At 38.2% G+C, this 25,005-nt stretch overlaps 2 protein-coding genes across 7 annotated transcripts in view; one reads left to right on the top strand and one right to left on the bottom strand.

The window, feature by feature from the left end:
* Lcp2 (lymphocyte cytosolic protein 2) overlaps positions 1-12,393 on the top strand; it is a 55,308-nt gene extending 42,915 nt beyond the window's left edge. Inside the window, exons 21-22 of the mRNA XM_010622193.3 lie at positions 2,884-3,005; positions 12,333-12,393. Coding sequence (XP_010620495.1) covers positions 2,884-3,005; position 12,333 — 123 coding nt within the window. The 3' untranslated portion in view covers positions 12,334-12,393. The remainder of the gene's footprint in view (positions 1-2,883; positions 3,006-12,332) is intronic.
* Positions 5,016-25,005, bottom strand: part of CUNH5orf58 (chromosome unknown C5orf58 homolog) — a 33,543-nt gene continuing 13,553 nt past the window's right edge. For 2 of the 6 annotated variants that reach the window (XM_019207227.2, XM_019207229.2), the window contains 6 exons: positions 20,628-20,746; positions 18,277-18,451; positions 16,312-16,381; positions 11,298-11,366; positions 10,476-10,569; positions 5,016-5,455 (listed from right to left, as the gene is read on the bottom strand). In XM_019207227.2, the coding sequence (XP_019062772.1) occupies positions 5,313-5,455; positions 10,476-10,569 (237 nt within the window). In that variant the 5' untranslated portion in view covers positions 11,298-11,366; positions 16,312-16,381; positions 18,277-18,451; positions 20,628-20,746 and the 3' untranslated portion in view covers positions 5,016-5,312. Of the gene's footprint in view, positions 5,456-10,475; positions 10,570-11,297; positions 11,367-12,051; positions 12,308-12,379; positions 12,439-16,311; positions 16,382-18,276; positions 18,452-20,627; positions 20,747-25,005 lie in introns of those variants that run through there. The other 4 variants (XM_019207228.2, XM_019207230.2, XM_019207232.2 and 1 more) reach the window with 3 other exon arrangements.

Genomic DNA, 25,005 nt, shown 5'->3' with positions numbered 1-25,005 from the left:
CCATACTACCAAAACTGCTATACAGATTCAATGCAATGCCAATTGAAATTCCAACACTATATTTCACAGAAATAGAAAAAAGAATCCAAAAATTCATTTGGAACCATAACAGACCTAGAATAGCAAAAGCCATCCTAGGCAACAGAGACATGGCAGCGGGTATGACAATTCCCAATTTGAAACTATACTACAAAGCCACTGTGATAAAAACAGCATGGTACTGGCAAAGAAACAGACCTGAGGATCAGTGGAACAGATTGGAAGACACAAAAACAACTCCAGATGTACTCAGTTACGTCTTCTTTGACAAAGGAGCTGACCATCCTCACTGGAGGAAAGATAGCCTCTTTAATAAATGGTGTTGGAAAAACTGGATCTCAACCTGCCAAAGATTAAAACTAGACCCTTATCTTTCATCATGCACTAAATTAAAATCCAAGTGGATTAAAGATCTAAATATTACAACAGAAACACTAAATTTGCTGGAAGATAAGTTAGGCAGAACTCTTGAAGACATTGGCATAGGAAAAGACTTTATGAACAAAAGCACCGGAACTAGCAGAAAGAATCAACAACTGGGATCTCATCTTATTAAAAAGCTTCTGCACAGCAAAAGAAACCATGAACAGAACTAAGAGATAACCTACAACGTCGGAAAAAATTTTTACCAGCTGCTCCTCAGACAAAGGACTATTATCTAGAATCTATAAAGAACTCAAAACAATGAGCCCCCCAAATATAAAGACCCAATTCAAAAATGGGCATCTGAAATGAACAGACATTTCTCAGACAAAGAAGTAAAAGCAAGTAAATATATGAAAAAATGTTCCACATCACTGGTCATTCGAGAGATGCAGATGAAAACAACACTGAGATTCCACCTCACCCCACAAAGAATGGCTGCTATCAAGAAATCACACAACAAATGTTGGTGGGGTTGTAGGGAGAAAGTATTTAATTTTTTAGAGCTAGTTAGATTTTCTAAGGCAAATCTCTTCTGTTATTGACCTCTGTAGAAAATTTTAATATAAGAACATTATGCTTACAAGGCTATATTTTAAATTAATACTACCTGGGATAGAAGGAAAACTAGAACATGGTATGACCATTATTTGTATCTCTTACTAAACGCGGAGGTTTGTGCTATAAAGATGGGCAAGTTGCCAAAGAAATTTTCCAATTTGGGGACCAAGGTTTAGAATCTCACTCCACTTTGAGGTTGGTAATCAAAACTGATATAAAAGATACTCTCGGGACTGCCTTTTGCAAAGGAAAGTAACAACCACATTTAACGTCACAAAACACCCTCTTTAAATTGAAAGTTGTTGCCTGGTGTGGCAGGGTATGCCTGGAATCCCAGCCAGCACTTGGGAGGTTGAGGCAGGAGGGTTGACACAAATTTGAGGCCAGTTTGACTACATGGTGAGTTCCTGTTTCAATAAAATAGTAAATTCGAAGTTGGAAGAAGACCAGCTCAATTAAACATTTTCCAAGTGAGAAACAGTTCATCTGTAACTTATATTTCCAACCAAATACTTTTGAGTAATGACCACCCAAATGAATACAAAAGCATATGATTTTGGTAAAATGTTTGAATTAATTGTTCACTATAGATAGAGCTATTTAGGCTTTCTAGAGGTAGAGGTGTCTGTCCTCCAAGGTTTCTCTTGGTCTAGTGTGGAAATACCCAAGTGCAACTTGTAGTGGCCTGAGGAAAGTACAGTACCTAGACAATAAGACTCGAAGAAAGTACAAGATCCTATTTGTGGTACCTATGTGATTTCTGGTCCATTCGAGGTATGACTGAAAATACAGTGAATATTTTAAAAATTTATTATTGTGAAAGACACATTGGCATCATTCCCCCTCAGAATACTCCCACTCACCGTTGGGCACTTATCCCATCATACTTGACACTTTGTAAAGGAGTTCTGGAAGTCCTCTTTTGTGAGTATCTTAATACGTGATCAAAGATCTAGTCAGTGCCACTGCTGACTGCCATCCAGTAGAAAGTCAGGCTTGAGCAAACACTATTTGACATCATCCACCTTATTCACTGGACTTGGCCCTGAGCAACTTCTGGCTCTTCCCCACCATCAAAACAACCATGAAAGGTAAATGTTTTGAGCCGATTCAGAGCACTGAGGCAGCTGTGACAGCGCAACTAAAGACATGCATGAGAGGACTGCGAGAACCGTTTCAGAAAGTGGCAGGGATGATGGGGTGTTTTCAAAGCAAGAGGGAATGTTTGGAGGGGGGTTAATGGCCATGTGTTTTTGATAAAAATTTAAAGCATTTAAAGATGTGCCTTATTTTTCAGTCACATCCAGAAGGATCAATGGGTTTCTTGCCAGTCTGGCCATCAAGGATGGGGTGTTCCAGGCTATGAATGCAAAGGCATGGCTGCTGAGTCCTGGGGTTGTAGTGGGGACATAGCAAGAGAGGTACTGAAGGAACTATTATACCAAGCGATAGATACTGTGCCATCTCCAGAAACCATGAAGGATGTCTGACCTCTTAATTTCTTATACTTCTTAATACTGTTAATGATTGGGGTCAAAGAGATATGGAGCCCATAACCCAAAACAGAAACAAAGAGAGCAACCCCAAAGTGAAGGTATTATAATTAGAATATTTAGAGTAAATGATCCCCCATATCGTTTAAAATTTTTTGTCTTATTCATGATTTGTTGTATGTTGACAAGGAATTGTTTCAAATTTTGATAGCAAAAATCGCTGAAGTTTGCCAAATTTTACCTGTTTTTCTCCACAGTTCTCTTAACTGGAAGAAATAGGATACATTGTGCAGATTTTAAAAGCTGCGAGTGAAATTCATGCTGTCGATTTCAGTGTTGATTTATCTTTCTACTTTGGCTTTTCCAGGACTTTTTGTCTGTGTCAGATATTATTGACTACTTCAGGAAGATGCCACTTCTGCTCATTGATGGGAAAAACCGAGGCTCCAGATACCAGTGCACATTAACACACGCTGCAGGGTATCCATAGTAAGTCAGCCCTGCAGAGGCAGCTCCCTCTTGCTTCTTTTGGCAGTGTGGGAAGAACAACTGTGGTGAAGGGGCGAAAATGAGCCTGTCAACATCGACACAAGAGTTTTGTCCTTCCCTTTATAAACAATGTTTGAAATGAAGACTGTCAAATATTCTATAATTTATTTATTCTTTAATGTTTGTAAAATGCAAGCATAATAATGCTCACATCTGAAGTCTAGTAATGCACTGAAGTACTTCATTTGAAAAAGCGGACATGTATTTTTTAATACCTGTTTCAAAGTGTAATAGTTTATATAGCTACAGAAATAAATGGGGACAAGTTTAAAAACACTTAGACGATACTAGGTTTGGATATCCCATAAAACTCGTTATTTTAGAGTTAAACTTTGTCAGAGGCAATTATCAATTTTTATACCATTTTAAAAGTACTATAATTCATTTTCTCAGCAGCAGTAATTTCAGAGACTTCAGAAATATAATTTCATTCTTATTTGTTGATTTATTTTGCTGGGGGATTTTTGTGTACTTTTTATGACATAATAAATGCATGTTGGGACAATTTCCTGGGATTAAAACTGTCTCACTTTTGTGTCCTTAAAACAACTTTGTTGTTTAATTCATCCTATTATATTTTTGTGTTAAAGCAAATTTAAACTACAAGTACCAAAAGAAAATGTTTTAAATTTAGAGGTGAGGCTTTGGTATCAAATACATCTAGGTTTAAATCGTCATTTTGTCACATCCCTACCCCACACCTACACTGTATACCCCCCCGTCCCACCCAACTCCAAAGCATAGTCCAGTCATGCTGATTTTACTAACAACTTCCTGATATGATAAAGGAGCAATGTTTATACACAGGCAAATTTGCTCACACTTTCCTTTTTGATACTATTTGTATTAGTCAACTTTTTCATTACTGTGACAAAATACCCCAGATAGTCAAAAGAAGGAAAGGTTTATTCTGGCTTATGGTTTCAAAGTTTTCAGTCTATTGCTTTGGGTGTGTGAGGGAATAGGAAGGAGGAAGTGGAGCCTATTTACCTCATGGTAGCTGGGGAACAGAAACAGACAAGAAAAGGTCTGGGTCCCATATTCTATGCCCCAAATGATGTAACTTCCTTCCACTAGGACTCCCTTCCCATTTCCTCAAGGCTACACCTTCTGGGCTGGATATCAAGCCTTTAACATACAGGCTTTTGGGGGACACCTGTATAAGTCATAGCACTGCTTTTCATTTGAATCCCCCTGACAAGAGGGTCACAAAGCCCCCTCTCTTCATCCTTTCCCAAGTTGGCTTTGGGAATCCTTCAAAACAGTTGAACTAACTGTTTATAAACTTCACTTGAAAAGTACAGTTCCCAGCTTATGATTTGACTAAGTATTTCAATTTTATGATGGTATAAAAACAATAGGCATGTAAGTAGAGACTATTTTGAATTTTTTTCTTTTCCTGAGCAAGCAATATGTGGTATGATACTCTTATGATGCTGGGGAGCAGGCAATTGCAGCTCCCAGTCAGCCATGTGATCCGAAGAGGAAAACGACCAATATTCTGCAGTGTTAGACGTTGCTGCGCTTTTTGAATATAGACATTCAATAAAGTACATGAGACAATCAACACTTTAGAGTTTGTGGTAGATGATTTAGCCCTACTATAGATTAATTTCAAGGGTTCTGAGTATGTTTGCAGTAGGCAGGGCTAACCTATGATGTTTGGTGGGTTAACTGTAGCAAGTGCATATTTGATTTATGACCGGGTACCTTCTTCTACCCACCATGTGGAAGAAACCAGTCTACAAAAAGAGAATGAAATCAACACACAGAAGCACAGCTAATGGAAACAGGAGGTGAATTTGTAGAGTCCATGAAATCTATTCCAATTACAGACTTCCAAGTCACATGATCCAATAAATACATCAGCTGGTATGTTTGGCACTGTCTACTAGAAGAATTCTGATTAATATAAACTCATATGACCTTCACATGTAATTTAGTAACTCTCTACTAACTTAAAGCAAATTCAAGCATAAAGTAAAGAATAAGTAATGCCTCATGGCCAAATTCCCATGTCATACTCTTTCCTGTAGAGGAACAAATCAACCATCTTCAAACATTAAAACAATAAAAGAGCCTTCAAGAAACTGAAATGTTTATTTACAACTCTATATTATTTTTACTGTTTTTTAATTGTATGAAGTATATTAGTAAATTCAGTTTTCTCAGATATTTGCTAATTCAACAACAACAACAACAACAACAACAATACCCACCAGGAACCCATAATAACTAAGAAAGAAATCAGATAGAAAAACTGTTTGGAGCAAGGGATACATCTGATGGTTCAGACTTTTCAAATGGGGCGTTGTTTCCTTCAGTTTCCTCTGTCTTCATAGGATAATTAAACTGCAGAGTAAGGTCACAAAGCAGTAACTGGGAGAGCTCTGAGTAAAACAAAACAATAGCAGATATATTGTAGTACATTTGTCATAAATAACTATTATTGCTTTAAGTAATTCCTAATTTAGTTTTTTGCAAATGATTACTGATCAACTTACAATTTAAGTGTGCCCCTAAAATCAGATTTATGTACTATAAAACATGCATGATGTGAAAATTAACCAGAAAAGCTCTTTAACTCAGCTAGTCAGGTATCTTCTTACACTGCAAGTTGATTCATGCAAATTTTATTCTACAATCTTATACTTGTTTTATCTAAGTTAAATATGTACATAGTGTAAAGATTCAGGTCTATAAGGCATGTTACAAAAATAAAAGTTCCTATCTCCCAGAGACAACCAGTTTCAAGTTTTAAAAATTTTCATTGCTTTTGTTGTTTGTTGTGTTCTGTGCTGTATTTATTTGGGAGAGTATGGTCTAGTATTTATCTCCGTATCTTTAAATAGCATGTTTGTTTTTCAATTTTTGGGACTAAAAAAAAGATTAAGACACAGATGTTTCACTTACTCCTTTCTCCGGCAACATAGAGGACAGTTTTTGCTAGCTCAATATTTAATGCTGAAATCTTAATTATATAAATATTCTTACTGCTGAGTCTTATATGACATGTTTCTTCTTGCAAACTACCTCCAACCACAATTAATAATTATTTTGTTTTCACTGTTTATCAGGAGCATATTCCAAATATCCCCCGGTTGAGTAAATCTCTTTATATATTCAACACCTTAGCTAGTCTTTTTTTTTTATTATTCAGCTTTAATTGAGTTTATTGGTACATTTTAGGGATACAGTACAGATACATTCATTGTTGGGATCTTGTACCTCTACATGACAAGTCTTGACTCTCATTTTTTCCCCTTACCTCTGCCCTCCCTTCACCCCCTCCTCCCCTCCCCATCTAGTTAGTCTTAGTTGTAGGTCTCCCCTCTTTTGAAACCTCCTGACTTGCTCTCCTGTGGGATGACTACTCTCTAGGATTGCTATGCAGCTCCTGCATAGAGAACTCCCTTTGCATTTATCCTAAGAACTTCTTTCACTTCTTCCCCTTTCCAGAATTCCGATGTATTTTCCTTTTGGTCTGCTTCCTTGTCTAGGAGAATATAGCCTCAGTAACCTGGGGAGGGGAACAGTGGTAGCTGGATATGCCTAAAACTTTCTCTCTATATACTAATGTTCAATTAATGGGTTGTCTGACTTTAGAAATTGAGTTTAGGATTCATATTTCTTCAGATTTCTAAAAGCATTGCTACATTATCTTCTAGCTTCCAGTGTTGCTATTAAAATTTTCATGTGTTACTAATTCTTAATTCCTATTTGTTTTTCAGAAGCTTAATTGATCTTTTTTGTTCTCATAGTGTTTTGAAATTTCAGAATACTGTGCCTTGGTATGTATCTCTTTGCAACCATTGTGTTGAACTCTTTCAGTGTAGAAAATCACGTCTTTTAGTGCTGGGAAATTTTCTCAAATTATTTCTGCAACGAATTTCTTCCCATCCCTTGTCTCTATTTTCTAACACTTTATTTATTATACTGGACTTTATTCACTGATTTTGTCATTTTTGCTCCACTAACACTTTTTACCTGTCATTTTGTTCTACACTTTAGGGGGATTTTATTTACCTTTCAACCTTTCTGTAATTTTTCATTTCTACTTTCACTGTTAATTTTATTTTGTTATCTAAATTTTCACCACATCCTTTTCCTTTTCCATAAATACAGAAAGTTTACTTCTCTGGGGTATTAATAGTAGTTTCTTGACATTTTCATCTCTCCTTAGCATTTGTTTCTCCCTCACTGAATTTATTTGTTGGCTTTGGCTGTTTTTCAGCTTTATCTGGTTTTCATATTGGATGTCTTCCCCAAATTTAGGTTTGCCAGTGTTGTTTGCTTATATTTAAGACTGCAGCACTAAAGACCATGGCATGCTCTATGCTCATGGAATTCTATACTGTGGAATGATCCCACTGGGTTATTTTGTTGAAGGAATCTCTTTCAGTATCTTTAGGTCTTTTAAGTAGGTCATACCCCTGAAAGAAAAATCTGCTTGAAGAATATAAATCTGGCCAAGCGAATTTTAGAAGCTATATGAGGAAGGAAAGCCGAGGGTTTGGTAATTTAGCATGTCAACTTTGTCTCAATATCTTTGTTTTTAGTACAGTACTCTCCCTCAACTCTGGCTAGCAGCTCTAAGCCAGAGATTCCTTTTTCAGATGAGATCAGGCCCATTCCAGGTGGTATAGCAGTACCTGGTTCCTTTTTTAAACCAAGAAACTACTCTTCCAGAGGCAGATAGTTACCTAGTATGCTTAGGGGGCAAAAGATCTGAGGAATCTATAGTATCTTAAAAACATTTAGGTTTAAAACATTCTTGTTATTGATCAAATTTCACCCTTATTTCCAGAGGATTCCAGTGTCACCATGCACCGAGTCTTGGAAACTTATTTCTTAGCAGTCTTCAGCTAACTTAGTCACATTTTTGGACTTTAGGGTTCAAACTTGTCTATTCGTTTCTGTTTTATTGTTATTCATTTCTTTATACATTTTTGTCTCTTTGAAATCACTTATATTTAATTTAAAAATTAGTTCTACCACTGCTGAGTTGTTTGACCTTGAGAAAATTAACCTCTTTATGTCTATTTCTATATCTGTAAATGCCAACAATAATTGTTCCAACCTCATAGGGTGAATTCATTTATGTAGAGCTCTTGGAAGAATGCTTGGATTATGAAAATTTTTGTGTTAAGCCTCTGACATTATTTTGGGAGGAAGTGGGGATAAATGTTCATTTAATCCTGTATGTCTACCAGAAATTATTCTCCTAGGCTAGAATATCTTAATCGCCTGACTTACCCACATAACTTCAGGAACATGTCTATCATATTCAGTATTTCTATTTTACTTCATGAAAGAATATTCCCCAAAGTAGAACAAATAGATGATCAATTTTTGGAGGAATATAAAGATTCTCTAATGGTTTTAAATGAGTTTAATCATCCAGAACCATTTATTCAGTGAATAAACATTTCCCAAGAATCTATTATATTGAAGCACTGTGTTAAATACTATGAATACCCTTTAAGGATTTTACAATTGAGCAGGAATAGAAAAAGTAAGTAAACATGTGATTGCAACATGGTGTGATATGATAGGGCAGAAAGGAAAAATGCCAATTCCCAAAAAGTTTTTTTGATATAAGCAACCTCAATTAAGCAGCAGTTAACCTAGTATGGTAGAGGTGGAGTGTAGCAATGGGATTTTGGAAAATGTATGTGTTAAGGCATATACACAACAGAGAGCATGAGTGGATATGCAAATAGTTCATTATGGCTAGAGAACAGAACATTCAGGGAGAAAATAATGAGACCAGAAAAGTCAGCAGAGGTCTGATCTCAGGAGGTTGCTTAGTCCATTCTAGGAAATTTGCACTCTAGCTGAAGATAGCAGTAAGCCAAGTGAAGGTTTTAACAGATTTGCATTTTAGAAAGAGAATCTTCACTAGTGTTGAGATTCATTTTAAGGGAAGATGAATCAAGCAAAACTAATCAATTCTCTTTAGACTAAATCCCTCAGAGCCTTTGTTAATATGCACTGTGAGTCTGTGAGAGAAATACATAACATACAGAATGACCCAAGCTTATTTCACCATAAGAACATGGACTCTGTTTTATAGTATATCATCTATTAAATCTGTTGTAGCCAGGCATGATGGCACATGCCTGTTATCCCAGCACTTGAGAGGCTGAGGCAGGAGGATCACTGTGAGTTCAAGGCCAGACTTAGCTACACAGCAAGACATTGTCACACACACACACACACACACACACACACACACACACACACACACATACACACACACACACACGAGACAGCAGGATTTTCAGATCAAAGTCTGGGAAATGCTACTCTAGGGAAAATACGTGGGAAAACCCACAACAGGAACTCACTATTGGGTGTCTAACTAATAGTCACTCTCCTCATCTTTTGGTGGCATAACCTGATCCCAACTGATGTGCTATCCTCCCTACCTTCAGCAGTAAATTCTGACTGGTCCAAATTGTCTTGTCAGTCCATTCTCCTTGGCTGTGGCCAACTAAAGGAAAGGGGAGATGTTCCAGAGGCAGCTGGGGAAATGTTTAAACAGAGATACAGGAGATGTGGCCATCTTTGAAAGTAGTGACCACGAGTAGTGATAAAGTGAAAATAGCAGAAAGATGGAAAGGATCTGTCTTTGCTGAAGTCCTTCAATCTCTAAGATAACTTTAGGGCTGCTCTTCCTTAGACTTTTATTGTCTTAAGTTATAATAAGTTGGTATTTTGTTTTCTGCAGCTGAAGGTCTCAAAACTATGCAAGAGTTATTCTAAGAAGAATAACTATATATTCAATGTAGTTTTCGTGGTTAAATAGGATTTAGAGGGAAAGAACAGGTGAACTGATTTCAGTTAATCTATGACAAGGAGCTATTTAAAGTAGAATGAGTTTACGAGATCCCAATGATGAATGTAAATGTACTGTATACTTAAAAAGTACCAATAAACTCACTATAAAAGATAAAAAAATAGAATGGGTTGATGGGTGAAACAGGGAATTCCCCAACATAGACTATTATTACTATATGAATCCATTTCAATCAAAGAACTCTTAACTCACAGATTCAAACTTCTAATTCAAAGTTTGGAATGAACCTTAAGGGCTCACTTAATAAGGACTCATAGATAAAGACACTAAATTTTGTAGAGCATAATTATGTGATTAAAGGAAGAGAAGTAAATTTAGAAGGGTTAGACAAAATGATTAGATTGTTAGTGTCAGGGATAAGGATTCAGGTCTGCTAACTCTCAGATCAATGTTCAAACCTATTTCATCTATAGAGTTCACATTGCAAACATTTCTTAACAGAGACATCATAATTAGTTGGAAAAATACACCCTAGCAGAAGCATGAATTAGTTCTACCATTTATTTTGTAACAGTGGCATGTAAACATTTTAATGATTCCATACATACCTCTCATTTTCTTCAACTCCATTGAAATTGTTTTAACGTTTTTAATTATGGCTTCCATTTTTTGCTTATGGTCAGTAACATTATTCTTAAACATCTGATTTTAAAAGAATAATACAATAATCAGAAACATGTATACTTTAAAAGTAATATTCCATATTTCTAAAATAAAAATGTTATTACAGAACTGAAATAACTGAAATTGTCTGTACAAATGGTTAGATTTCTATTCTAATATAGGAAAGAATATATGTTATATTTTCCACCTGAAAATGACTTGAACTGGAATTCTTACAATGAGGTTTCTGTAATTAAACCAGATCCACAAGATAGGTCCCTTACAATGGAAGTGAAGATGCCATCTTTTCAGAAAGTATCCATACTGAAAACTACAATTTAGAAATTGTGTAAGATCTTCTCTACAGTAGTTTTATGTAGTGTTAATGTCTCTAAATTATTCTTGAAAGACAGGACCCATTTACAATGTCTTCACAGAATAAAATCTGAAATAAGATTTAATTATTTGTTGACTAATCCTTGGTAGGCAATATGGCCACTTTAGTTTTGGCAACATTTTTAGTTTTAATAACTAAAACATATATAAAGTGACATGCTACTATGTGATATATACATAGTAACGTACATGTTTTTTACCAATTGTGTATAGAAAGGTGGTGGTTCACTAGAAACCAGTCTTAATCCATTCAAACCTCTTAAAATGATTTGAAAAAATAAACTACAATTAGCACATGATAGCTCCAGCAGTGTGAAATCTGGGCAGTTATGGATCAGGCTGTTTGTCTAAAATAATAGAAACCAACTAACCTTTAAATCAATGTTTGTCCCTGCCTTTTCCCAAGCAAGAGGAATTTATCCTATTTTACTCCAGAGCCACTGTGGGGAAAAAAAAACAAAAAAACAAAAAAACACGTAATTTTGTTTTTGAGACATTAATGAGTAAAATATGCTTTGCATTCACCTCTAAGACCCCTATGCTTTAAAAAGTGTTAAAAATCTTATTTGGGGGGTCGGGGGATTTAGTTCAGTGGTTCCGCCACCTGCCTCCCAAAAATGCAAAGTCCCGAGTTCAATCTCCGATACCAAAATAACAACAATAAAAAAGAAAGAAATAAAAAAGAAAAATCTTATTTGGGAATGCCAAACCAAAAGATTCAGGTTTGAGGAAAAAGTGAGCAGGATTTTTAAAAAGTACTGTAGTGAATGGAGTGGGGTTATGGAATTAAAGAATTTTAAAGTGAGAAATAAAGGTAAAAAGTAAAAATAAAAAACAAGAGTAAGACTAAATGGCTAGAGAAATGCCCATACAAGTTGATTTTCCTCACAGGGTAAGAATTTGAGGGAAGGAATTTAGAGAGCTCGGGACTGGTGATAGAGTTGGGTCTAACCTTTTCTAGAGTTTCCACATCGTTATTCCAAAATTAGAGGCCAATTAATGGGTACTTAACTGAGAAAAGTGGGGACGACAAGAAGACCCCCCCTCAAGCCACTAAAGCATTAATCCATGGCCAGAGGACACAGCTCAAACTTTCCTCACCCCCCCCCCAAAAGCGTTTACTACCTCTACAGTTTTCATCCCGGACGAGTTAAAGTAGCCTGGAAGTGTCTGCAGTCCTCACTACACCAAACTGGATAGGGACATCATTAAACAGGCTCAGAGTGACCCCGGACTACAGAAAAACCCAGTCTCTGCTCTGCCCACACAGCCAACTGCCCTTCTACCCAACTGATGCCTGGGAGGCGCAGCGGGGCCCTCAAAGGTTAGGCCCCTAAAGGCGTAGTGCCTTAAGATGCAGCCTCAGGCAGCTTGGAAATTTCAGCAGTCCTCCCTCTCCCAAACAGGACGAAGATACACACAGAGAAGCACCCCGCCTGCCCACAAGCCTGACCTGACAGGAACCACCGCTTTAAGAGTTACTGAAGTTCTGGCCACTAGGTGGGGCAAGCAGGAGGTGAAAGAGAGGCCAGGCTTTATGATTGGCCAGCTCCTCCATTTGCTGTCTCCCGATTGGCCAGCTCCTCCGCCTGCCGCATCCTGGGATTGCAGCGGCAGACAAGAATTACCCTTCTACCCCAGGCACACAGAGGGTTCCTTGTGCTGTGGATTGGGCAGAGCAGGAGCTGATATTTTCAGGGTTAAAGCCAGGGTGTAGGCTGAAATGGCTTGGTTTTGACTCCTACGTCATCACTTGTTTGGCTGCGTAGATGCAGGTAAGTGACACGACCATTCAGAATATAAACATTCTCACCTGTCATATGGAATGGTAATAACTGTCTTCAGGTGTTATTTTGAGGGTTAAGTGAGATAATTTATCAATTCCTTTTGGCAGATAAGTGCCCCATAAATGTTAGCTGTTATCATTTCTGTACATGTTTACAGATGAGTCATTAGCAGAAATGAGCTGAGACACTGTGGTTTCGTGCCAAGTGGAGAAATTGGGATTCAAGCCATCTTTGCTTGAGTCTATGAGGAATCTTTGCTTCTACAACCTTTGGGCCTGATCCAGGGACTTCCTTGGTGCCCTGGTTATTGCCCTAGACTTGGTGAAAAGTTCTGCTACTGCACATCAGATATGGAAGTCTTTGCCATCCCTGTGCCTCCCCTAATTTTAACATTCCAGCCTCTAGAATGAATGTTTTCCTGCAGCTCACATCACACCCTATTGGTTATTTTATATGCACTTTATTTTCAGGTTAGCAGCGTAGAAATTGTCTGACATCAATTAGATCCGAGTGAAAGCTAGCTATGGGATATAGGAAGAGTACCTTCCTTTTCCTGAACCTCGGTTTGCTCACCAGTTTCCTTATGAGATGGGCTAAATTGCTTTCTCCTAAATTTCACTTATGGATGGACCATGGGAATGATTGCTCGCTTTATCTTTCACTGCCTATATTATTACCTTCATGTTTTAAATTTACTCTCTTTTAAAATTTAAATTTTACTAAAAATCAGTGTAAATGGACTGTAGAAAACAACATTGAAAATTAGACAATATTTTAAATCATTAGATGAGCTTGCCTCCTGATGCAATGGTTATGCAGCCCGATCTTTGTTAAAATGGGTTCTTCCTGAGGAATATTAAAGGCAGCTGAGCACAAATTCAGACTTTCTTTTGGACATAATCAGAAGGACTGAAAGATTTGGAAGAATAACTCACTTAGTACATGTTGTTTAAGGTCTATATACCACATAAAATAGTTCTCAATCACTAGTAGAACATGTCCCCTGGCTTATGGAATCTAGGATTAGATGCTTTCCAATAATCTTTCCCATTGTAAAACTCCTTTAATTCTCAATGTACTATACATGCCTTTAAAAATACTTACACACATGCTTCCTGAATTAACCCAACCCCAAACTACAGTTTCATACTAATCTCTATTCCAATGCTTCCTTCACTTAATATTTTAAAGTCAGACATTTGCTAGTGTCTATTTATGTATGTTGATCATTTTTTATTTGATTCTGTGTGTGATGAGTAAAGGTAGAAAGAAGCACAGAAGAACTGACAACATTCTTTGAGCATTCATTGTGTATCATTCATTATGTTAGGAGCTTTAATCTTCTGGTAATTGCAATGTAGCTATCATTCAAGTTATATGGAAAAAGAAGCTCAGTCTCAGAGAGTTTAGTTTCTGCTCAGAGATACAAGACCGGACGTACATCCTGTCTGTGTGATTCTGGATCCTTCTGTTGTTTCCTCTGTACCATCTTGTCTCCTAGACTGGAGCAATCCATGGGCTGAATTGTGTTCTTGTCAAATTCATATGTTGAAATCCTAACCCCTGATACCTCAGAACATAATTGGAAAAAAATGAGAACCAAGACCTGTCATGTAAAGGTACAAGATCCCAATAATGAATGTAACTGTTCTGTATACCTAAAATGTACCAATAAACTCAATGAGAGGGAAAAAAAAGAACATAATTGGAGACAAGGCCTTTATGGAAGTGGTTATATTAAAATAGGAGTGATAGAGTTGAACCTGACCCAGTCTAACTTGTACCCCCATACAAAGAGGAAATTAGATATGCAGTTAGACACCAAGGGTGTGCAGAGAAATATCAAGGATTTATGTACTGAGAGTAAAGACCTTGTGAGGACACAACAAAAAGGTGGACCACCTGCAATCCAAGGAGAGAAGCCTTAGAATAAGCCATTCCTGCTGACACCTTGATCATGGATTTCCAGCCTCCAGAACTAAGAAAACTACTTCTGTTTAAGCAGCTTAGTCTGTGGTGTTTTGTTCTGGTAGCCTAGCAAACTAATATACTCTCTCTTAAAATAGTAAATGAATGAATAATGTCTTCTAAACATTTTGGATTTCATAGATCATTAAACTTAAACATGCATTAACAATGTTCACACTAGTATAGAAATGTGAGACAACCAATGTGGGTGAGCAATATTTGTTTTCTGAATTAAGGACATAAACAGTACAGGACAAAACAAAAAGAGCTGGTGTCACTATTTTATAAGAGCAAGGATAATTTAATATCACAACAATGGGAAGAAAATAAAAGGAAGAATATCATTTCAGAATAAGACTACCTTAACACAAAAACGTACTAGATATGCCGTTATTTCCCCCTTCCTTTATTTTGATGTAGACCCTTATGGTTCCACATTTTGAAAATCCCTGTACATCAAAGCAGGAAAAAACAAAGATGTGTAGGAGAAATACATTTTTTTAAAGTAGGTGAGCAGAGATGGCATTAAAATGGAGAGAATCAAGTGAGAGTGGGGCTGGGGCTGGGGCTGATTAGGATTTAGTGTCCCAAGCACTAAATTAAATTCAGAGTCTATCAGGTATTTTCAGAAAATGTCATTACCTAACTACCTGTGAGTAGGATCCTCCTTACCGGACTTTTGGTAGAATCTAAAGGGCTTCTCCCATCCAAGAGTGTTTATTACTTCTTATAAATAGATGTAGACTATTATCATGTGGAACAGAACATCATTAGGTCATTCATTTTTCCACAAAGAAAAATCAATTGTTGTAAGAGGAAAAAGAACATTAAAAAAAACTCAACTCAGAGAATAGCTCTACTATTGTATTTACCACCATAAATTTGTCATGGAGCAATGATGACTATTTACTGTAGTGTTTACCTTCCCTATACATTCTGACTTTTAATTTTTTTTCTTAATAAAACTAAAAGCATTATCTGGTACTTACAGTTTGATACTGTTATAGTATCTATCTTTAAAGACTGTTAAAGAATCTATCTTTCTTAATAAGTTTGCAAATACTATACGATAGTTACCAGAACCCAACACAGGCTGCAGTTGATCCTGATGTTAATCAAATAAAGGAGATTAAAAAGCTGGTAAATTCCCCCATAAAGAGAAAAGCTGTTGTAGAACAATGTGATTAAGCATTTTATGGAGCCAAGTGTGAGTGCCTCAATTAGTTTTATTACTAATTCTTGACATAAAGTCTTGGTTTCCAGGAAAACAAATTGAGTAAATTATTCCACTTCTTCCCCTAGATCTCAGAGCTCCCATTTCCCTCCTCTGCCTGATCATTATCAATTAAAAGTGCTGGCCTCTGTGTCTAAGGACTGCTGCCTGCTAGAGCATCGACTCCCTTCTGAATATGGCTTTATACAATCACTGTGTGCACACATTTGGTAGGTAGTAATCTGAGCACATTCTTGGACCATTACCTGAGAAGCATGACCAGTCTTGGAAAGATCAAGAAAATTCCTGTACATCCAAATAGCTAGTGCTTTCCCTGTGGTCAGTTATGAAAAGGAAGCAAAAAGCAATCAGAAAACTTTAGCCACTGTGATATAAAATGAAAGTTGTATTCTTTACCCATGGTCTTGTCAAGTAGCTGATGTTACATCACACAGAATCATTTTCTTTTTCTCCAGGAGAAACATTTCTGAAACACAGAAATAGGTTAGTAATGAAAGTCCATATTGTTTCTAGGTTAGCTTAAGTGTTTTCACTTCTAATTAAGAAATTACAGTTCTGTGACAACATTTCTCTTGAAATAGGACATTACCCAAATAGTGTCACCAGATAAAATGTGGAACACAATTAAATTAAATTTTCAAAGAAACAACAGTTTTTTAAGGATAAGTTTTTCCTGAATGGATACACATACTTAAATTAAAAATGTATTATTGTTTACCTGAGATTAAAATTTAACTCCAAATTCTGTAATTTTATTTGCTAAATCTGGCAAATCTCTCCCCCAGATACCTCAACCATGGAACAAGAAAAGCAAGCAGTGTGAAACCTTGTAGATTTAGTAGGGATGAAAGCCAAGAGAATGCTGAAGTTTTCTAATGCGATGTTCAAAATATTAACATGGATAACACTTACTGTGCCAGAAAATTGAGCATCCTTCAGCATCCCTGTGATGCAAGCAGGAAGCTAGGTGTTTGAGGAATCAGATAGAAACTGACAATATTCAGCAAGGTATTTTGTTTTGATAGTTGCTCGCCCTGTCTTTTTGTCTGAAAATTCTTTGTGCCTGGCTTTTTAGTAGATGCCTTCATCGAACAGAGCATACTCATGACACAAGTTGTGTTATTTCCAGAGATCCACCAATCAGAGAATACCTGTCTCTGTCCCCAAATAAAATATGTTTGTAATTTTATTATGTCAGCCATTCATCCTCCAACAATACTTCCTCTGTTTTATTAAAGGCATAGATCCCGATTGGATGTTGTTTCCCCTGGGTATTGCCCACCCCCTTCCCTCAGCCTCACTGGCTGGTCTTGCAATAAAGAATGAGCGTTTTTACAAAAAGACGTAATAAGTTCATGAAATCAGTTTCACCAGAATATAAGTATGTGTTTATCTTTTGTTGTAAGAAAGGGAACATATATATGTGTAAAAGCAAGTTTGGAAGAATAGTCACCAAAATGCTAACAATACTTATTCAAATGACTGTAAGATTTAAGGATGATTTTACTTCTTTGTGTTTAGTATTTAGCCAGCCTATACATCCTGCTCTCTATTTTAAACTGTTCAATAATTTCTCAATAGGATACATCAATCACTTTAAGGAGAGCTTCTGAAACTTTACACTGCAGATTATTCAGAGTTTATGCAAATCTGGGAACACACCACAAAGACTCTAGCTTAATAAATCTAAGGTGGGGCTCCCCAAATCTGCATCTTTAATCTCCCCTTCCATTTTAACCCATGTGGTCTGTGTGCCATGTTAGAGGAAAGCATCAAGCGCATGACCACAGTTGAAACTTATTTTAATATTTGATGCCAGGATTCAATAATTTTTTTCCCTGAAATATATAAACAACTTTAGTCCTAAATAAGATCTCCTTAATAAGAATGGAGAATGTTTTTGTTATGTAAGGTCTCTCCTGGCCCAGCAAGAAACAGACCCACACTATTTCCTTCATTCTCTGAGATGGAAAGAAAGAGATGGATATGCCAGTTTCAAGCTCATTGTGATTTAGGTTTTATTTCTTTCGTTTCCTAGTGTGTTTTTTTTTTTTGTGGGTGTCCATGTGTGTGGGGAGGGTCCTGTAGTTTTATTTGCCATCATAATGGAAAGTCTAGAGCTAAGATCTGAGATGTTATGTGATTTTTAAAATACATTTTTATATGTATGTTTTTGTACTCAAAACTTCTTTTTCTACCTCTGCTGCCATGCCCTTGCTGTAGGAAATCACCCACTCCTGTCCATGCTGCTTCCAAGAGTTGCTTACTGGCTTCTCACTGTTATTCTTGTCCTCTACAATTCGCTCTATGCACTACAGCAGGCATAAGCTTTTGAAAGTGTAAATTGGATCATGTACCTACCTGAAAACGCTCCAGTGGTTTCCTCGATTACTTGGAACAAACTACACTTCTGATCCTGTCCATAGAGTCGCAGTCTCCCTTTCCACCCCTTTTCTTTTGGCTCCAATACATGATGTTGTAGTCGGGGTTTTGGCAAAGGAATACATTTAATACAGGACACGTGATTTGTAGGATTCTTTGATGATATTTACCCAAAAAGTCAAATACAGAGGAATGCAAGAGATTAGCCACATACTAGAGGCCCAAAGAATATAGCTTGGATCCCACAGCAGTGTCCCACACAAGTCCAGCTGAAGGCCTAGAGTCCAAGGCAATGTCCCCCAGGAGTCCGGCCAGTGGCCTGTCACCCACGATAATAATTTAAAGCTTGTCTGTATCAAGGATCTGCACCTGAAAGGCCCAGAGGTCAGTCATGGAGGCTAGAAAACCTTCTCTGGTGGGATGAAGGATTTTTGCCACTAGGCTGAAGAATCTTCATTGGAGCCAGGAAGCGATGCTCACAGTGAAGATCAGAGGTCCTCTGAGAGAAGAGCAGCCATTCCCAGTGACAGTGAGGCCCCAAGCTCCTCCTCCAGGGACAATAGCCAAATTCACGTCAGGAAAACCATCTGCAGCAAGCTTCTAGAAAATTAGCAACTCCAATCCTCCCTTCTAGTTCTCTGTTTGGATATTGGCAACAATCCTCGGGTGGATCTTCCATGCCTGGACCACGCTGACTCAGTTCAGCTGGGCATTACAAGTTGACCATTAGTTAATGCACTACACATATCAACCAGTTGTTTTCTCTGAGCCATTCAGATATGCTCCTTTTAAATGTTTTATGCTTTAGGGAGGCTATCCTCAATCACTCCATTGTCCATCCGAGTTCCTTTGTTGTTTCCATGTGATACTTGATATCATTTATGTGTTTTATGTTTCTGTTTTTTATTTTTTGTCTTTCTTCTTTTGCTGTAATATATCTCTATTAAGGAAGAGAGCTGGTTGTCTTGATCATCATCACTACCCTGTGCCTAGCACAGTTCCTGGCACATAGTAAAACTTGTATTTCTTTGTTCAGTAGCTGAATAACTAAATGGGCCCCTGCTCTGTGGTATCCCAGACAGTCAGAGAATCCAAGATCCTCTGGACCCTTCAGGACTCAGCAGAGCTCTGGCAGCAGAAGCTACAATTTCATGACTTCTGAGCCCTTGGTAACTGGAAGTCGATGAGTTGTAGCAATCTAAACACAATCTAAGCTAATGGCAAGCCCCTTCATTCTGTTTGCTTTCTGGTCCTAGAATACAGACTGAAGATCCAGAAGAACAATAAAAAGCAGAATTGTAGCTTTTCTGAAAGACCACACACACCAGGCCTGACAGCCTCGGGTAGAACTATGGCCTCTGATAAAAGAGCTATCTTGGCTATGGATCATCATTTGAATAAAAATCAAATGACTTAGGATCTGTCCAAAATGAAGGATGTTTTAATATTTTGTGTGTAAAAACACTGATATTTTGCTTCTTTTTTATTAAACAGATTTTATTATTTTTCAGAATCTTGTCAGTGTAATCATTTTATGGGTGTATGAAATATTTAGCCCTGCCGCTGCAGGAGTTCTTTCCCAGCAATTACCTTGTGGCACTGTCGCTGTAATTAGGTTTCTGCTGAGGATTTTTCCCTGGGTCTGGGTAATAAATGAAATATGACTAGAATTTAAATTTGTCAATTACAAGCAAGCATAGTGCATAAACACACAACAGTCATGAATTCCAAGCCACAGGCTGTTGCTGGGGGGCAGATGCTCTAAAAATTAAAATGGAAATAAAACTACTGACTGGCAAGCAAAAAGTAGCCCCAAAGAAAGCAAATCTCCCTTAACGCTCACACATGATTCTACCAAACAGTATGAGCTCTTGATTACAAATTCTTTAGCATGAAACTGAAAACTCCAGGAGTAAGCAGTGGGTTTGCATTAAAGTAATCTGCACAGGGCTCTGCTTTCCTGCCCTGTGAGCTGTTTTTGAGGCCAGATCAAATGGGTTTGGGATGTAGGAGGCCAGAGTGCTGCTGTATTATGCATCCTAATGATGGTATTCACTCTGAGCTTTTCAAGGATTGACAAATTTAGGGTCAAGATCTGGCTGTCTCCTAGCAGCAGCTGTTTTCACTGACTTGACTTCAATAATTGCTCCTGTGGGGCCCTCTGTTGACCATCGCTTACTGAGGGAAAAGCAGGAGTCTGCACTGTTGGAGACTCTGACAGACCATCTGTTTCATTAAAGCAACACCAAACAAAAGCAAAAATTTTAAATTTACAACTGTCAGGGGCCCTGAGCAATGAAAAAGGGGACTCCTGTGTTTTGTAAACTTACCAAGAACCATGCATGTAGTATTCAAATACAAAAGAATCTGTCTTGAATCTCTTCTGTGTCAGACACTGCGCTGAGTATTAAGCATACTGAGGTAAGTCAATTATCATGGAACCTGTGGTCTAGAGAAGGAAACAGGCCAGAATTCACAGATCTGTGACCATTACTGTACAGTCATACCTTGATACTCAACTGCTGAAACTCATCAGATTTGGTACTTGACATATTATGATGTGAAAATTTTGTCCTGGTACTCATTTTTTTGATACTCAATGTGCAAGCTAGAACTTGGTGTCAGTTGCCTTGTGACTTGCTGAGACAACTTGTTTGGTACTCATTTCTTTGGTACTCATAAGGACTCCTGAGCCAGTTAGCAGGTACTGAGGTACTATAATAGCTAAATTAGGCAGAAATATTATAAGCAATCATATAAGGCTGGGCCCCCAAGAGAATCATTACAAAAAATGAAAACACATTACAACTGTGGCTGGAAACTCATCTGTTGGAGGCCAAGCTTCAGGATAATGATGAAATGACCAGGCCTTCATACTTCCTCAGAGATAAGTGATGAGGCCTGGCCTAATAAAGTCTAGATAGAGACCAGTACCCTAGTGGGTGACCAAGTCCTCTGGCTTTATCTCAGTATTACCTAAGCAGCTATACTTGGTTGATCTTATTGTTTGATCGTGATTTTTGTCCCTTGTTATACCCACCTCACGATTTTGTTCTATAAAACTTTCCCTGTGAAGTGGAGTCCCTAGGCAACCCATTTGGGGCCCCTCCTCCCTCTCAGGAGCTTAAATCTCTCCTTCTCAATAAATATTTCCTATTCTTAATCTCCATTGTTCCTTAGAATTCATTCTTCAGTTTGGGGGAATGTGAACTCAGCATATCTGACATCTAGCAGGTTGGGAATTATATTATTTCCCTTATATCATTTAGAGGTCCTATATCAGTACCACTGCTGACTATAAGCATTCCACTGCTGACTAAAACATCATTATGAAGCATGTGCTCATGTAGATTATGTGACAGACGCTGTCATGGAAGGAGGCATGACCTGAAGGGATGCAACATGGACAGGGCAGCTTTCAGGAAAGGCTTTCCTGAGGAAGAGACATTCAGACTGAAGTGAGAAGAAGATAAGAACATTCCAGGCAGAGGGAACAGCTATTCAAGGGCACTGCACCAGGAAGCTGCCTGCTAGATGAATAAGCCTGAAAGAATATCAGCAAGGCTGGAACACAGGGAGTGAGTGAGCTTAGAGGTAGATGAGACTAGAGAGGGCTGGGGGCCAGGCCACAACAGGCTGAGTAAGCTGTGTCAGGGTTTATAGTTTCTCTACTGACACCTGATAAAAACCACTAAGGAGTCTTACATAGGGATAGGATGGTGGTGGTCGATATGATCATGTTTATGGTTTAAAAGATGACCTTGGCTTCAGGAAAAGAAGGAACAAAGACAAGAGGTCCCGTTTGGAGTATATTGCAATAATCCTTGCAGAAAACCAGAATGCCTTGTTTAAAGTGGTGGCAGAGGAGATGGAAACGAGACTAAAGCAATATATAGGAGGGAGAATCCGCATAGACATGGGTGGAAGGATGGATGTTATTAGAGCCTTTTAAAGTATTTTATACTCATTTTATACTTGAGGGAATTGAGGCTCGGGGGGTTCAAGATCATTCAGCAGGGCAGTAAGTGAGTGGTGTGCCTTCTCCATATTGTGTCTGAGGCTGCCTAGGGCTCTGCTTAGGAATTCATCTCCCCTACAACCTCTCAGTGTATCCCCTCCATTCTTGAGACAACCCCAATGCATTTGCTGAGTTTGGTTTCTTTTTGGGGGTACTGGGATTGAACTCAGGTCCTTGCATTTGCGAGGCAGGTGCCGGAACCACTGAGCTAAATCCCCAGCCTCTCTCCAACTAGACTGAGATTTGCCATGGAGTCTTCTTTGCCTGTTATGCCAGGATAGCCACTGTTCATCCTCAGGGAATATGTTCTAAGACACCCAGGGGATGCCTGAAACCTTGGCTGGTATCACACCCTATAAATGAATAAGTTGGACACAGTAGGAGGTTAACAACCATGACAAGATAGAACAACTACAATATATAGCAATAAAATTTTTCAGAAACCTGTGAATTTGTTTTTGCTTTTGTTTTTTGGTACTAGGGATTGAACTCAGGTTCTCGTGCTTGCGAGACAGATGGCAGAACCCCTGAGCTAAATCCCCAACTGACCTGTGAATTATTTATTTCTGGAATTTTCCTCTTACTATTTTATGACCCTGGTTGACCACAGGTAACCAAAACCATAGGAAGGGAAATAACAGATAAGCAAAGACTGTTGTACTTAGTTCATTCTTGGCTCAGAATGGGCCAGAGAGTTTTTGTTGAGTGAGTAAGAAATTTTTACCAGTCTCCTGAAGAGGGGAGCTGATTTGAAGGGTACAGTACATTTAACATGACATTCTTGTGGTTCTAATTCTTGCATCAGGGACACAGTTTTGAAATTTGGGCTGGAATGCTCAGAAACGATTTTCAAGAAGGGACTAAAAGTGCCTAGCAGCCTAGTATATGCTACAATGTATAAGCTGTACATCCTAGAAATACATATCGCAAGTCTTCAGTGTCTCATAGATGAAATGAGGATAATTTAAATATATACTCAGTAGGGTTGTTGTGAGGATTGCATTTGATCATCTGTGCAAAGGGCAATGGCACATTTATAGATGAATTTACTGTTCTTCAGAAAAGGATAAGAAGTTGCGTGGCTGGCTCAGAAAGTGGTTGGGACTGGAAATCTCTCTCTACTTAGCCTTAAAATTCCTGTTACTTCCCAATTCTTTTTCTTGTGGTTTATTCTGGAATGACAAAAGAGGAAATTGGCTTTCTGGGGCTCCCTGAGTACTGGGAGTGATGTGCTGTAGGTCACTATGGCCAGGCCTAACTTACCCCCTCCCACAGATCAGGCAGCCCCCCCCCCACCCCCAGGAGAACAGGCTATGAGAGGACATGGTGGAGCAAGGCCTGGCTGAAAAGAGAAGTCTTCCTGCCTACTGGCCAGAGAAACCACAAGCATTATCTCCTGAAGACCCTAGCTGCTCTTCCTGTTCCAATCAGCCATACCCTTTCACCTCTGCTACTATAAATGAATGTGTGGTCATTTGGTCTTTTCCTCTCATCAGGAGTCAAGGGCCCCACCTAGCCCCACCTATACCTTATTAAATCTCTTTGTCTGTCTTAATCTCTCACCATTGTTTTTCACTCTGAGAGCCCCGTGACACCTGACAACCTGAAAGATGTCCCCTAAGGCAGCTTTCAACAGATAGCTCTATTTTTATTATTATTAATTATTCTTTATGATTAATAGTGTGTGTCTGCAAGCCTCTGGACACAAAATAAATAATATCTGTTTTCTGTTTAATTCATGGTTCTGAAAAAATCAGAAATGGAGACAGATGGGAAAGCCTAAACAAGGTGTCCCAAAGCCTAATTCTTAGGCACAGGAGACTGAGGGCAGAATGCTACCCAGCCAAAACTGCAACTGGAGCAAGACAAGATTGTCCAGCTAGATCTGTGGAACCTGAAGACTCCTTGGGAAGCCACACTTCTTCCTGTCTAAACCTTTAAGGATCTTGGGCCTTAAATCCTATATGCAAGGAATCAAATCCTAGCTGTACTCTCTCTGAAAGCTTGAACAAATGGCTAAAGGTCACAAAATTGATTACTTGCAGAACTGGATTCAGATGCAAATCTCATCCTTTCCGTGGTTTTGAACCATTGCATTTAATGTTTATGAAGTATTATAGTTGTTTAAACATTTATTGCACTACTATGAATTCTTTTAAATAGATACCTAAACATATATTAACAAGTACATATGAAAGTTTTTCTTAGATTATTTTCCCCTTCTCTTTCATTTCCTACCCATGTTAGGAAAAAGGCAAAGAAACAGGTATGAGCTCACAGGACAGGTTTATTTCAGAACAAATCTGAGAGGAACTGCTCTGGCACTAAAGACCAGGCTGGCTAAGTCTTGCACAGGCTATAAGGTCTTTATAAGGTCATGATCATAAAGCGGTGAGGGGGGGCTGTGGAAGGAAAATGTCACAATGGGACTTTCAGGGGGAGAGTTCATTACAAGACAGTTGTGGTTCTCTGCCAGGGACAGGACTTGAGAATGTGTAACGAGTTGCATGTTGGTTGACAAGACAGAGCTGGGAATTATAGGGTATAGTTGTGCTTACTGGGGCCTTATCATCTCATGACTATTCCCCTGCAGCAGGTGTAAAAGCAAAGCAGGAGGAAGGGATTTAAAGTGGTTTCTGTGCAGAGCAAGGTGGTGATGGTCAGATTCCTTCAACCCGTAAGACAATTTT

The sequence above is a fragment of the Fukomys damarensis genome, unplaced genomic scaffold (genome assembly GCF_012274545.1).
Source record: "Fukomys damarensis isolate Sample0158 unplaced genomic scaffold, DMR_v1.0_HiC HiC_scaffold_9, whole genome shotgun sequence".
In the NCBI taxonomy this organism is placed as follows: domain Eukaryota; kingdom Metazoa; phylum Chordata; class Mammalia; order Rodentia; family Bathyergidae; genus Fukomys; species Fukomys damarensis.
The sequence above is the reverse complement of the archived record's forward strand: the minus strand, read 5'-3'. Positions and strand labels throughout refer to the sequence as shown.